This window comes from Drosophila teissieri, chromosome 3L, assembly GCF_016746235.2.
Source record: "Drosophila teissieri strain GT53w chromosome 3L, Prin_Dtei_1.1, whole genome shotgun sequence".
In the NCBI taxonomy this organism is placed as follows: Eukaryota; Metazoa; Arthropoda; class Insecta; order Diptera; family Drosophilidae; genus Drosophila; species Drosophila teissieri.
In genome coordinates, this window is record NC_053031.1 from 19,496,881 (window position 1) to 19,511,062 (window position 14,182).

General features: G+C 42.1%; 2 protein-coding genes across 3 annotated transcripts; both read right to left on the minus strand.

The window, feature by feature from the left end:
* Positions 1 to 237: 237 nt before the first annotated feature.
* Positions 238 to 918, minus strand: LOC122618054 (cuticle collagen 14). The gene has a single exon (XM_043794185.1). It carries the CDS (start codon positions 916 to 918, stop codon positions 238 to 240), a length of 681 nt encoding a protein of 226 aa, XP_043650120.1.
* Positions 919 to 2,064: 1,146 nt separating this feature from the next.
* On the minus strand, positions 2,065 to 12,858 carry LOC122617000 (glycogen-binding subunit 76A). 2 transcript variants are annotated; one of them, XM_043792630.1, is made up of 3 exons: positions 11,826 to 12,858; positions 5,384 to 5,573; positions 2,065 to 5,257 (listed from the first exon to the last, which is right to left on the minus strand). In XM_043792630.1, exons 2-3 carry the CDS (start codon positions 5,549 to 5,551, stop codon positions 3,380 to 3,382), a joined length of 2,046 nt encoding a protein of 681 aa, XP_043648565.1. In that variant the 5' UTR covers positions 5,552 to 5,573; positions 11,826 to 12,858; the 3' UTR covers positions 2,065 to 3,379. The 2 variants fall into 2 exon arrangements, with proteins under 2 accessions (XP_043648565.1, XP_043648566.1); XM_043792631.1 differs by lacking the exon at positions 11,826 to 12,858 and adding an exon at positions 8,790 to 8,970.
* Between the last annotated feature and the right edge of the window lie 1,324 nt (positions 12,859 to 14,182).

A 14,182-nucleotide genomic window follows, 5' to 3' on the forward strand; every position in this document is an offset into this window, starting at 1 on the left:
TTTTATTGCTCGTCTTTTAAAAAGTATTTGGTTCGATTTCGTGAGTTCAATCAAAATGTTCTCTTTGGGAAAGACTTAAGACCTACATCGCTATTCAAATGACATGCCCACCCTAAGTATCACTCGGACAATTTTCAAAAATAATGACTTTTTTTTTGCCAATTTCTACAGATATTTCAAAAGAATTTTGAAAGTTTTTTCTAAATCACGGGTATTTAATAGTCCATAAACTTTCATTTAATTTCGTCTTTTATTGTTTTTTGGGCCAAACGGATTTCTGCGTTCACTGAAGGCCAAAATGAAGGGCTGGTCGTCGAATTCTTCGGGTTTTATTAGACCAAATGCACGCTCATTGCCGTAATCATAGTCCTCGTCATCATAGTAGCGATCGTAGTGCCTGTGGTGTCCTTTTGGGCCTCCATGTCCATGTGGTGGAGGAGAGGGGGGAGGATAAGGATATCCACCATAAGGATATGAACCTCCTGGATAACCAGGAGGACCCTGAGGACCCGGCTGGCCAGGCATTCCAGGCATCCCTGGGTGGCCCCTATCTCCTCGCGGCCCCTTCTCGCCGGGATCACCCTTGGATCCCTTGGGGCCGGGATAGCCCTTCTGTCCAGGCTGTCCAGGTGGACCAGGAGGACCTGGAGGACCGGGCGGACAACGGCAGGGCTGCGGCTGCGGCTGCGGATATGGATACGAATAGCTTGGCGGGTAGTGCGGCGGATGATGATGATGATCGTGATCCTCCTCTATGATCACTTCCTGTGGCGGGGCTGGAGCAGGACTACTAGTTTGAAGGGTGATAAGACGGGGCACAATGGCATCATCCTTGGCGAAGACTCCCCCAGGAACTGACAGTAGTGCCACCAGCAAAATAATCCAGCTCGCGAAGCGAACTTCCAGATTTGACGACATGCTGTAAACTAACGAAAATCAGATCGTAGTCACTGCTTTTATGTGGATACAAGCCTCTGAAAAATGGCAATAGAGAAGAATCATTCAAACTCCCGTTAAGACAGCTCATTTTAGATTTATATGTCTGTCTTACGATCGTATTATATTTGTATCGTATGCTAATTTCTCTTGTTTAATAAACTAAGCCATTTATTTATAAAGTATCTGATTTGCATAATATTCAATGAATGAGCTGAGTTCTTGACGGCTGAAAGAACTTTCACACTAAATGGGTGTCGGACTTTGTGATTGAGCCATGAAAAGTGAATTCTTGTATTTTATGATAGCTTAGTAAGTAGGTATGTATATCATTTCTGATAAACATACATGCATTCATACATTTTAAATGGAACCAGAGCAATGTCTGCTGACCAGGATAATGAGCTAAGCACTCCAATTTTACGATAGTAAGGAAATGTTACCCATTCTGAGTAACTAATATGCAGTTTTCTTCACCCTGAGTTCCCACCTGTCAGTCCATATGAAGCACAAAAGAAAACACTTTCGAGACATGCTAGAAATGTCTGTTCGCAATTTTATTTTATTTCGGGTTCTTTATTATTCTTTTGTTAGTGTGAAGTGGAACTCATGCTGACAAAAGCCCCGCCCACACAAACCTCAACAAATCAACAGGTTTTGGGCATATCTCATAACACTTTTCGCGTATCTCGCGAAATACTCACGCTTCAGTCTAAGTCATTTGGATTCGGGGGACTTTAGTAATGTTTGTGAAGTTTCTGCTGTGTTAACATACATATGTAAATAGTTGTAACTTTTAAAGTTCGTTTTATTTGTTGTTTTTGTTTTGCTTTAGTTTTACACATGTTTGCTATGCAATAAACATATTTAATAGTTTCAATAGTTTCTTTGTTTAATCATATATGTTCTTTGTTTAACTATTATTCTCTCTTTTTCGTGTTTTCGGTCGGAAAACCTTGAGGTAGCTGCGTTTGCAATTAATTGTTATAAGTAGGTATTCGCTTGCTTATCCCTGATATAGGCTATTTAAGGTTCTGTTGTGGGTAAGAAGAGCTCAAATTGTATTTATTCAGAACATTATTCAGAAAATACATAGATAATTGAAAGAATCAACAGAAAAGGAATAACTAAAGTTTATATTTATTTTATTTTGTATATATATTTATATAATATTACGATAGATGTATTACGCATCAACATATACATAGAAAATATTTAAATCGTTTAAATTAAAATTAAAGCATATAAAAAATCAAACATTAGAAGAATATCAACATTCAAGAGAAACAAAAGTTAAGGTTTGTCTGTTCTGTCTGATGGTCGAAAGGGTATTCCCGATCGGGTTACAAATATCATGGGATTGGAGTATATCCTTTGGACTGTGAATAGTCAAAAGGTAGCAAAAGTAAACTCGAGTTGACTAGATATTGGATGTTGGTTAGTTGTAGTTAACTTTTGACATGGTCTCTGTGTTTGAACGGATCTGCAATCGATGAAAATGGTGAAAAAATCTAATTCGTCACTAAGTGGACTGCTGTCCACTGTGATACTTCTCAAAACTGCTGCTGAACTAAGATTAATGGCCATTAATCTTTTCACAAAACTGATTCTTTTAAAGTACATTATCTGGCAGAATCATAATCTTATGAACCCGATCCAACTGGCAATCGCTTTCGCATAACAAACAAACCTAGGAACGAACCAAATAAAAATTGGGAAAGTAACTAAAAACAGAAGAAGACATTGAAGAAACTGATCTGAGTTTGAGTTTGTTATCACTTGCTCTTCTTATAACATACGACTAACAACTATCTTTGGGATTCATTCGAACCTTGCTGGCTTTTGTTCTTGTTCGCACTACTCTGGTTTGATTCTTAGGTTTTGTGGCGCTCTTTCAGCTCCTCTTCCCTTTCACTAACCCTTCAATCTTTTCCACTCTATAAAAATATAAACAATGTTTGCCTTCCTGGGAAGGGTGGGGTGGTTAGATTTATCGATGTGCAGGGACTGAAATATTCTTGTGGGAGTAATGTAATTTCTTGACATTTCGTACGATAGTTCTTGCTTAAATCAGCTCTTAAGTTGCAAATATCCAAGCTTAATCTGCCTTTGACTGAAAATGTCATTCCAAATTAGTTTCAGATCTTGATACGTAACGTAAAGAATTGCCAAAAAAATACTTAGTTCCATATGGATTTTCTAGCGAGCAATCCAATCACCCTAACGAAGAGCTAGCCCCATGAAGGGTGGTATTCTGATCTGTGATCTCTGACTGGGCGGCCATTTGGGACTGCTTGGATTTGATTTCTTACTGGGACGTAGACACCACGTCAAGGCCCGGAAACTTTCCCAGATCTTGGTGTCGTGTCGTTGGATTGGGCATGGAGGGGGATTGATTCTAGACGGGATGCCAGTGCCTTAAGTGCGGGCCCATCGCCACCGGTTAGTAGAAGGAGCTGCACCACGCATCGCCCGCCGTGGGGCTTAGCATTCCGACCAGACTGGCACCATGGCCGGTGGATACGGCGCCAGTCGCCACAGACGGAGGCGATGCCGTGGTGCCGCCGGCGGTATGTGTCGAGCTGGGCAAACACTGGAAGCAGTAGTTGGCCCCGTAGTTGTTGTCCCAGAACTGTTGGCCCTTGCACTGGAACCTTACGGCGAACTCCAGCCTCTGGCCCACGTGCAGCGAGTTCCCGAACAGCACGAAGGTGAAGATGTCGGAGAAGCCATCGCAGGAGTTCTCCACGTAGTTGGCCTGCAGGTCGGCGTAGCTCCTCCATCCGTCCAGCGAGTACCTTATGTGCACGGACTTGTGAAAGTCCAGATTGCGCACGCGCACCGATCCGGATATCGTCTGGTTGATGTTGTCCGTCACGGCTGCGTTCTCCAGGGACACCTGCTTCTCCCGGACCGCATCGAGGAACTTGGGCAGGCCTCCTGGCTGCTGGAACAGAGGCATCAGTAGCTTGTCGGACTTGGGGCCGAGCTGGAGGGGCGGCTCCGACTCTAGGATCTCCAGGTCCTCAAACGCCGACTTCGGTATGGTGGGTATCTCGTCCAGGAAGGTCTTCACATCGGCCAGATCCAGGCCAAGGACATCGGCGAACCTCACGATCTTCTTGCGGCCCGGAGTTCCGGGTGGAGTCTTTCCCGTTTTAAGGGAGGAACAACGCCTGATGCGCTGGGGTCTACAGTCGTCTTCATCATCTGTGGTATCGACTGTGGTACCCCGACTGGGGGCACCACTTTTTTCCACAGCCTCGGTGGCATCCTGTTTGGCCTTTTCAATTTGGGCCAGGTCCACGTTTACGGTGAGATTACTGGCCGACTTGTCTGTTTCATCCACACCACTGTCGGGCGAGAGTTCATCAATCCTGCTCTCCTCTGGGGATCTCTCCGGGAAGGTTTCCTCGGTGAGGAGTGATTCTGAGGCTGATGTGTGGGAGGATTTCCCCTGAACTGTATCGTCGGACGTTTCCTCTGGAACCCTTTCATCGGACGCGTCAACTCTGTCATTTAGGGATTCCTCTTCAACTCCTTCGAATGGGGTTTCTTCTAGAACCCTTTCCTGGGAGCTTTCTTTTTGAACTTTTTCATTAGGTGATTCCTCTTCGGTTCTGTCAGGGCAGAATTCCTCTTCTTCCGGAGCAGCGATCACCGGTGGAGCTCTGTTTGTAGTACCAGCTACTTCCAGGACGTCCTTCAGTTCCAGCTCCTCCACCTCCTCAAGATGCCCATTGCTGAGCTTAACCTCCTTGTTCCTTGTCTGCTCCACCTCCCTCAAACTGAAGCTGTGCTTCTGAAGTTCACTGAGGATCTGCGCCTGCAGGAAGGCCTCGTCCTCCTGAACCGCATCCTGGCCAGCTGGCTGTTCCTCCTGCACTCCATTGGTTAGGCCATGTCTTCCGTTCAGTTGCAGGGTGTTCACATACTCCTTGAGTTCCGAGGCTGGCAGCGTCTGGTCCTGGGCAGCTGCAGCTGTGGATGTGGAAGCGGATGCGGATGCGTCGAAGTACGGACCATCATTGCTGCTACTGTGGCTGCTGGCCATTGAAGCGCAGGCATAGCCCGACTCCGCCGTGGAGTTGTGCGGCGTATTCGAGGCAGTTTCGATCAGGCGCAGGTACTCGCACTCGTCCACAGGACTCCCCGGCGACTCCAGCTCGCAGTCGAAGTCGAAGAAGGAGTCGGACTCATGGCGCAGTGGCTGCAGGTCCGTCACCGTCTGCTCCGAGTCGTGGGAGTTGACCCACGTGTTCGTGCTAGTTCCATTTATGATTGGCTCGTCCTCCGCGTTGCCCTCGCCCTCCTCGGTTGTCTGCGGAGTGGAAGCCTCAATAAGTTTAGAATTTATAAAATGTAATAAATAAATATTGCCGAATAGCATCGCCACCCATATCATTCACGACTTAATTCCCCATCGCATAGGATCGCATATATTCACCTGTGATCCCAGGGTGCGCAGCTTGGAGGACAGACTCCGTGCGAATGCCTCGGCTCTTCCGCGACATGAGGACATCCCTATAGTGGGTATGATGGAGATGATGCTGCAGGGCGGCCTGCTGTCCGGAGTGCTAGTGTGTGTCAGTGGTATATCGCCGGGATCGTTCATTTACGTCCGATCTGCGGAATATCTGCAAGTATAGAACCATCGGGATGTGTGACGTGAGTGATATATTGAAACGGGATGAGCAATTTTTAAGTAAACAAATAAATTCACACGAAATGCTGTTTTCCATCACTTTCCCTTTTCGCTTTTCCCATGTTCCCGGTGGCATTTTAAAACAGCTGGGAAAATATCATTTGCAGTATATATGCTTTTATTATCCTCAGAGCATTTTTCATTTCTCTTTCGTTGCCTGTGTCTTTCATTTGATTTAGTTGGTTGTCATTAAAATTTAAATAGACTATTGAAAGAATTCTTCGTTTTAATTTGTTTTGGCTGGCCAAAATGTGCTTAATTTCGCAAACAATATTTAATATAGAATAAGGTGGAAAAAAAGCCTTTACACGGTTATTATTCCCAAGGATCTCCGATAAATATGGATCACTGTTACTCCCGAGGTTGTTCACCAGCGGCCTCTGACGGCGGTTGCAATACCCTTTAACACACTTTAAGAAATATTTTAATTAAATATTTCAACGCACAGGAGTTACCAGAATCTGCACTTTTAGCCTTTATACTTTTTGAGATCTCACGTTTATACGGACGGACAGATAAGCAGGCAGACGGACGGACACTAGATAAACTACATCGACTCTCCTAGAGATTTTAAGGAGTATAAGTATGTATAAGTATAAGTAAGTATATGATAAGTTAAAGGATAGTGATCCTTCCAGCTTCTAAATGCTTTTCAAGCCTACTTATATGAGACCCATTTAAAGGCCGAAAGATCCGAATATTTTGTAATAAGTCAGGTGATGAAAACCCGTGATAGATTGTCCGACAAATGCATCAATGAAACGCCCGATGAACCGGGTGACCATAACAAATTGTTAACACCTCTCCGTCTTGCTCTTGGCAGATGGCAATGTTATTGTTTTCATTTGCGGTGGCTGCACGTGCATTACCTTTGATCAGGTGCAAAGCCAAGCCACGCCCACCGATGGATATGTTTGGTGAGAGCGAGAAGGCGTGTTAATTGGAAGTGGGAGAGGAGGTGCCGCCCAATTAAGACATCAGAGCTTTTATTTTAAAAATTAGATGCGCCAATCAAGAGGAGACAAAGTCAATTGGCCTTGAACTCTCGCGGCATTTCGTTTTGTCTGCTTCGATTTTCCGTCCCTTTTCGTTTTATGTATTTTACTTTTTATCTTTGGCAGCATGCATAGGAAATTTAATTAAGCAGTAAAATGATTAAAAAAAAGTAAAAAACTGACATTTCTTGCCTCGCCAAATGGCGTCGACAAAGTTTTTAAATAAACAAACGAGCGTCTGACAATCGATCGATTAAGGAGGTCGAGATGCCGATCTCTTTTAAAATTTCCCTAGGTTTAAAGTGAAGAATGCAGGTCTCTTTGCAGCTTAGGCAATGCAATATATGCAGATGCCACTAAAGATGAGGTGGTGCCACTTATGGCAGATATTTCATGATTCACAGACTTCCCTTGCAACTCAGTACCTTTATTAAACATTTTTCGGCGTACAGATGGGTGGAATACTCTTTTGGCTTTGGGCCAATAGCCTAAATGCGTTTTGGGCGCTAATGACGTTGGGTCAAGAAAGGCATTACAAAACCGAATGCATACATAAAAATCGAAATCCTTTGAATTGGTGTCGTTTACGTATTTCCATAGCTAAGACAAAATTCTGAATATTTTCCATTTCTATAATTAAAAGGTAGATTAATTTATATGTTTTAAGTTAACACTTAGTCTCACTTTTGTTTAGAATATTCTATAGTCCCATAAAAATTGCTGGTGCAGCGTCTCGAGCTCCCATTTTATAAATAAAATATATGCACAGCAAAAAGAAATGATAATAAATATCATGAACACAAAATCTATAAATAAAATCTAAGAAAACATATGTCTTTGACTTTTATTTTATGGCCAAAGTAACATTTCCGTTTTTCCTCTTATACATATGTTTTATTTGTGATTCTAGTCGTTTTGGTGAATTTGCTTGGATTTTACGCCATTTACGCCTCGTTTTGACGGTAACTGCGTAACTGAAAATGTTTCTTTTGCTTCAAGTATTTGACTTAAGTGTACGCACTGACTCAAGAGGAACCCATAAAGCCGCTTAATTGAATTAAATTGGGGAAAATGTACGGAATTGATATTAAAGTGGACACCCCAACGGCTCACGCAATAAAAAAGTTATTTGAATTATGCTTGATTGGTTCACAGTGGATGTTTGGAAAACGAAGTCAAGGTGCTGTTGAGGTGCCAATTTTGTACAGAAAGTCAAAGTGTTCACATTATTAACTACTTATATTATATAAAATCAAATGTGGCAAGAAATGTATAGTATTCTACAACTAGTTTACTAACAAATTTTATGTGGATTCGAAAACGTTTCAACAACATTTAATAGGCGTTTTAAAAAAGATATTAAGTGATTTTGGGTTTTAAGTTTTTCGCACTGCCGAAAATAGGTAAATAAAATATGTAATATGGTTCTTTTTAGTCACTTCATATTTTAAATTAATGTTCGCATCAACTGTCATCTATATTAAAAGTTTACTTTTAACAGAAAACCACAAATACAGAATAAGAACATCATTTAAAAATACATATACGAATGATGAGATCGAAAAACTGAACCAATAAGTTACATAGTTATATTTGACACAGTTGGCATATTTAAGCTGAGGCAGACATATGCATTATATTTAGTATTAAGCAGAACTTTATTATTAAACTGAAAATCACTCGAAATAGAAAGATTTGCACTGTTTACAAGCCCTTCAGGTGCTGCGAGTATTATTGACAGACAATCTTATCGGCCGCATCTCGCAGTTGCATTTGTCATGTCAATTAGTTAGTCACTGGTCCAGAGATAGATGCGCCATTAGCTGTTCACACCACTAAAGTAGTTCGATTAGATGTTTCCAGGCCTAGCGACCATAGTGCTATGGTTTCAATGCCGGTCACCGGCTTATCACCTGCACCACACATGATATTTGCCACTGGGCGATGGGTGGGTGAGTGGGTGGTTAGGGTGGTGACGGTGGTTGGGTGGTGCGGTGTGTGGAACACTTAATCATGCTGCGGCGGCGTCCCGATTATGAGGCGTGATAACGAATTTGCAGTTTTATTTATAGCAATCTGAATTGACCCGCGAACCGCGCGATCCCCGCGAACGCCGCTCTCACAAGTTAACTCCTCGTCGATTTTCCACCTACACTAGACGGCGATGATATAACCGTTCGGTTCACTGCACGGATCTCCGCTTGGAATTATGATAGCTGGGGGTATTGCAAGTCCAAAAGAACTCGAGCCAGTACAAGAAAACCACCGAAAGCCACCGAAAACCACTCGAACTGCACCACGTCTGCAGCGTCACGGTGTCGGGCGTGCACTGACTACCCACCGATCTTTTTGTTGTGTTTTTGGCATTCAGCAAATCCACCCTGATTGATAAGGCGAAATCCGAACGGATCGGATGGGATCGGATCGGATGGGATGGGATGCGATGGGATCGCATCGAATCGAAATTGAAGCGCAGTGCGGCGGAGCGAAATCGCAAATCGCAGCCAAACACTGCCCTCAAGCAGATTGCATTCACCCCGCATCCGCATCCGCCTCCTCGGGAATGCGAATCCAAATCTGAATCGGTATCTGTATCTTGTTATTTGTATCTGTAACTGTGCCGCTGTATCTGCAATGGCAGTGCATCCTACAAACCGACTCACGATACTGCCAGACAGCCGCCACTCAAGACAGATGCTCGTGATCAGTGACGTTGCAGCCTCGGTTGGTCTATCTGTATCTTAATCTTAGCTAACTATTCTTCGAAGTGCCCTTCTCCCACAGAGAGCATTACAAAATGTGGCTAAACTGGTCATAACACACATTCTAATAATAATCGAATAATCAAGTTACTTTTGTTGTACAGGATAACGAAATTGACGACTTTGCAACAAACTCTTGCAAATCTTATATGAGTTTCGATTACAATAAATTATGAAGCTACAAAAGCCTTAAGTAACTTGCGTTCCACTGTTCTCCCAACACTTATCGAGCAGTTCAGCCAGCGGATTTCCGTTGCTGCAGTAAATTGGTAAGTACTGTAACGTATTGCTTTAGCCATATCTACCGTGTTACCCGCAGATAAACTATCAGCGTTCAATATTGGCTGTCAATTAAGGCCCGTGGGCTTGTGGGCTTTGGAAAACCCTCCAGACCCACCCGCTGTGATTGAGGGACCGTATAAATGTACATACACATGTGCGAATGCCGGAATTGGCCATTTTACGGGATCGTAATCAGTGGACGGGTCTTTGCATTCGTTGGCCAAGCATAAGATTAGGCAACTAATTTGTTTGCCTGCGGATTTGGCGGCGGTATAGTTTGTAATTCTGATTTGGCAGAACTAAGCCACTTGAGTTGGATTGATGGATGACAGGAGAAGCCGGAGGAGATAAGATTGCTAAGCGGATCATTGAACTGTTCTACAAAGTCAATATGCTCAGAGAATTAGTCTAAACTGGCAATTAATTACGAACATGAAGAGCAGTGATAACCGAATAATCTTATCATTACCGGTAGATACTTCAAAACTGTTAGATAAAACTGTTGTGATTGTTTATCGAGATGCTTTTATTAAAACAATTATTAAGAATTACTTTTAAAATCATACATTCTATTTATTTATGCTTGGGATCCCCAATTAAATAAAATTATAGCTTGAATCAATCAATTTGTTTTTATATTTTATTTCACTTTAGATCTCGAAACTTTATGGACTTTTTTAAACACTATATTAAAATCAGTAAGCAGTTAAAGCTAATTAATAATACAATAAATTTCTTTGAAAATATTGCGAATATTTCGTTTGAATAATATATACAGCCACTTGAAATGCTCAGCTCTAGGAACTAAAAAATATAATTAGAGACTATTTTCCGCTGTCATTCAGTGTCGCATATATCATTAGCATAAGTTCTATTCAGGCCAATTTTTTCAGACCGGCAAGTGCCGCCCGCGCATTTAAAAAGAACCCAAAAGATACGTGTTCCACCCATCAACAAACCCCAACAGCTGACTGGCTTCTTTATTTATAAATAAACCGAAATTAATAATATATAATATTAATGGGGAATTAGCTGAAATTTGGACAGGCGCATGTGGCTCGATCCCGGGTATTCGAATTTGGAATCGTAAAAGCCAACCAAAAAAATCGATGATGTAAACTCCACCGCAATCAATATAAAATACAAGTGGATTACACGAGCCTCGTTTGAAGCGCTAATTTGCCTTCAGTAATTTTTCCTATCTATCAGATACAAGATACAAGGCGTGTGTGTGAGTGCGTGTGCTCGGATGTGGGTGGTTTCCACACTCATTTTTTGCTTTTCGGCAGCGCGTGGATTCTTTTATTTATATTTGTATGACATTGCTACCGAAAGAAATGTCAAAAGCAAACAAAGCCAAAGCCAGGCACCGTGAAAGGCAAAACGAACTGGAAAAACGCTTGCGCCGTTCTGAAAACTATGTTACAGATACAGAGATACTCTGCTAAGGACACTGGCGCTTTCCACTGGCTCTCGCTTTTCTTTTTATGGTTATTGTTGGGGAGCGGGGAATTGCTTGTTTTGATTACTGTGATAACGAGATTCGAATTGTTTTGTTTTGATTGAGGCAGACAAGAAAAATTGCTCACAGCATGTTTCTAGTCCAAGATATATATTAAGGAAAAGTAGTTATCCTAGAATTTCGAGTATAACTAATTCTTCAGCTTAGAATGTGTATTAAATACAGATTGTTGTGAAATTATAATATTTGATTCAGTATTATATAACTAAAACTAAAACTAACTAAGACCAAAACGCGAAAATCTATCATGTGTATTAATTAGAATAACTGAAACCGGTTTATCATCTCAATGCTCAAATAAGTTGATTGTAATATTCCGATATATTTCTTGAACTGCCTGAACCTGCACTTCATTGAACTTGATCTGACTTTTAAGATTAGCTCGAGTCACTATTAAAGCGAGAAAACTCCATGTCCATTTCGACATATGATGCTGTGACTTTAAGTGGCAAATCCAATGTCAATTGTATCTGATGGATAGACGAGCAGGCTAATTGCAGCATCCACAGTTGGACGTACTTAATTGCGGAACACCGAACCAGCACGCAATGTTTTGTATAAAACACGCGCTTCATTATGTCACTAATGAATGGAAAGCCTCCCAATAATTATGATTTACCCACCTGGTGTTTTAATATGGTTCCAAGGCGTTCCCTTTTTGGCCTTTGCCAGCGTTCTACTCGCGCTCGTCGGCGAAGCAATAAAAAGAATTGCTTGTCAAAAGTCGAGGCATAAATATCGCCCACATACACCGATTCTGGGTATATAGGTATATCTACTATACACGCTGCTGGGCCTGTAGGTACGTATTCGCGTGCCCTGCCGTCGTTTTGGCTGCGATGCCGGAGGAGGTGACCCAATGATGGTGAAAGGTTACCGAAGGATATTCGCTGCCGAGAACGTTTACTTTCACTCGCCGCACACACACACACGCACAGGCCGCCAGGGGCGCTAGTTAGATAACACTTATTTAAGATTAGTTCAGATTTCGGATCGCGGATATGTTTGCCTTTAATTTGATTAAATTTCCTACTTTGGGCGGGGAATACTTTGTAATGGTCAATTATTTCGAATTATTTTAGCACATCTTTTGGTTTGGGTTAAAGCTTTGATGTCAAATCCGTCGGGGCTTTTCGGCTTTCACGAAGGCACGCGAAAGTTCTTCGACTTCAATAAAATTTTCACTTTTATTCGGCGCAGCGTTCTGTTATGTATTTCTGTGATTAAGCTACTGTCATTGTGTTATTTTTAATAATTATGTGTATTTTTGCCAGCGCTGAGTGGCAGCCGTGGCAGCAGCGCCCGTTGGAGTGGCAACGTTGGCGACTTGGTCGCAATAAGTGTCATTCAAGGGCATTGCAAGGTCGCAGCAGTTGCGTCTTTCGCCCACTGGCAGCTGAGATGCGAGAGCGCCAAACGACGGCCTCTTTTCGGTTCTCCGATACACAGATACAACGATTTTCGAGAATAATTCGTGCTTATTATTTATTTTTTGCAAAATCAGAGAGGAGGTGCTTTCGGGTGCGGGTGAATGGTGAACGGGGGGCTATTTCACACAGCGGTTTGATTATTACTATTAATTTTGGCTATCCGCGTATCTGACGGATACGAGTTCAGACGGTGCCCGCGTCTTGTGCCTCCCAAGTCGCCCGTTTGGCCCTCCTGTCGTGTGGCAACTGAGGCAAGTCTCGCCAAAAGTTGCAACCTTTCGGGCCCCACTTTCGCTCTCATTCTCACCGCTTTCTCTCGGGAATTCTCACTCTCGGTGGGTGGCGTCTGGGTGGTTAGATAGCACGGCTCTAAAGCCAACGATTAGAGAGAGGCCAACGCAGGAGAGAGCACTTTTCAATTACTGGACGGTGGTCGTCGACTTGGAAACTTGTCACTTGAAACATGTCATATTTATAATTTAATAGAATATAGAGCCAAGAAGAAAGTTTATTTTGGAGAAATAAAGTTAATTTAAACAAAGAAATTATGTTTAAATGAATTGCCTATCCCGGAGACAACCAAAATATATTTATTGGCTTTTAAATGTGCAAAATTAAAAAAATAATATATATTAATTGTTTCTGAGAAGTATTTCTTTAAAATATGGCCTTCAGAAATATACATTTATTTTGCTAAGCACTTGGATTAGAATGAAGGATAGATTTGTAAAAACATTTTTCTTATCGAGTAAGTTACCACTGTGCAGCATTTGTTTGCGTTTGGACTACGCTCTTTATTTCTCCCAGTGATATCTCTCAATATGGGTTCTCTTTATCGCTTTACTCGGTCAAGTGTGGAGCCGGCTTTTTTTGAAATTTCCTCTTTTTTGTTTATATTTGCGTATCAAAATTGTATGTCGAATGTTTGTTTTCGTTTCATTGTTTTATTAATTGCTTTCGTTCCTGGCAATATTTCGTTTACCTGTGTGGGGTTGTGTATTTCACTTACACACCCTCCATAAACTGAGGCACAGATACAAATGTACATATCTTAGTGCGAATCGGATATGCTCTCTGTTGTTTTTTAAGTGCGTTGACTGCCGGGAAAATTCAACGAGAGGCCGCAGAAAGTGCAATGCAACTTAATTTGAAATTGGACTTATGTATGTGGGCTGCAGTTACAGATACGGATACAGATACAGATACAAAGATGCATTCTCTTTGGCTCATATATGCTACCCTCTCTCTTCCTGAACATTTGTCTTCGATGTGCTACTTTCATCTGTAGGTCAGCGGCAACTTTCGCTTTCATTTCAGTGCGACGGCGCTCTCAACAAAAGCAATTTCCACGCTAACTGAGCCACGTGCCAGCCCTCCCACCTCCCCCCAGAAAATATCCCCGCAGATTTTGATGGGGAAAGAATGGGAGCCACCTTTTATTTGGTTTAAATCGGCTTTGATTATCACATGACATTTAATTAGCTGCAATTTAATTTTGAAATTCGGGTGTGTAATTAGTCAGCTTAAAAACAGTATGAAGTCATTTTATT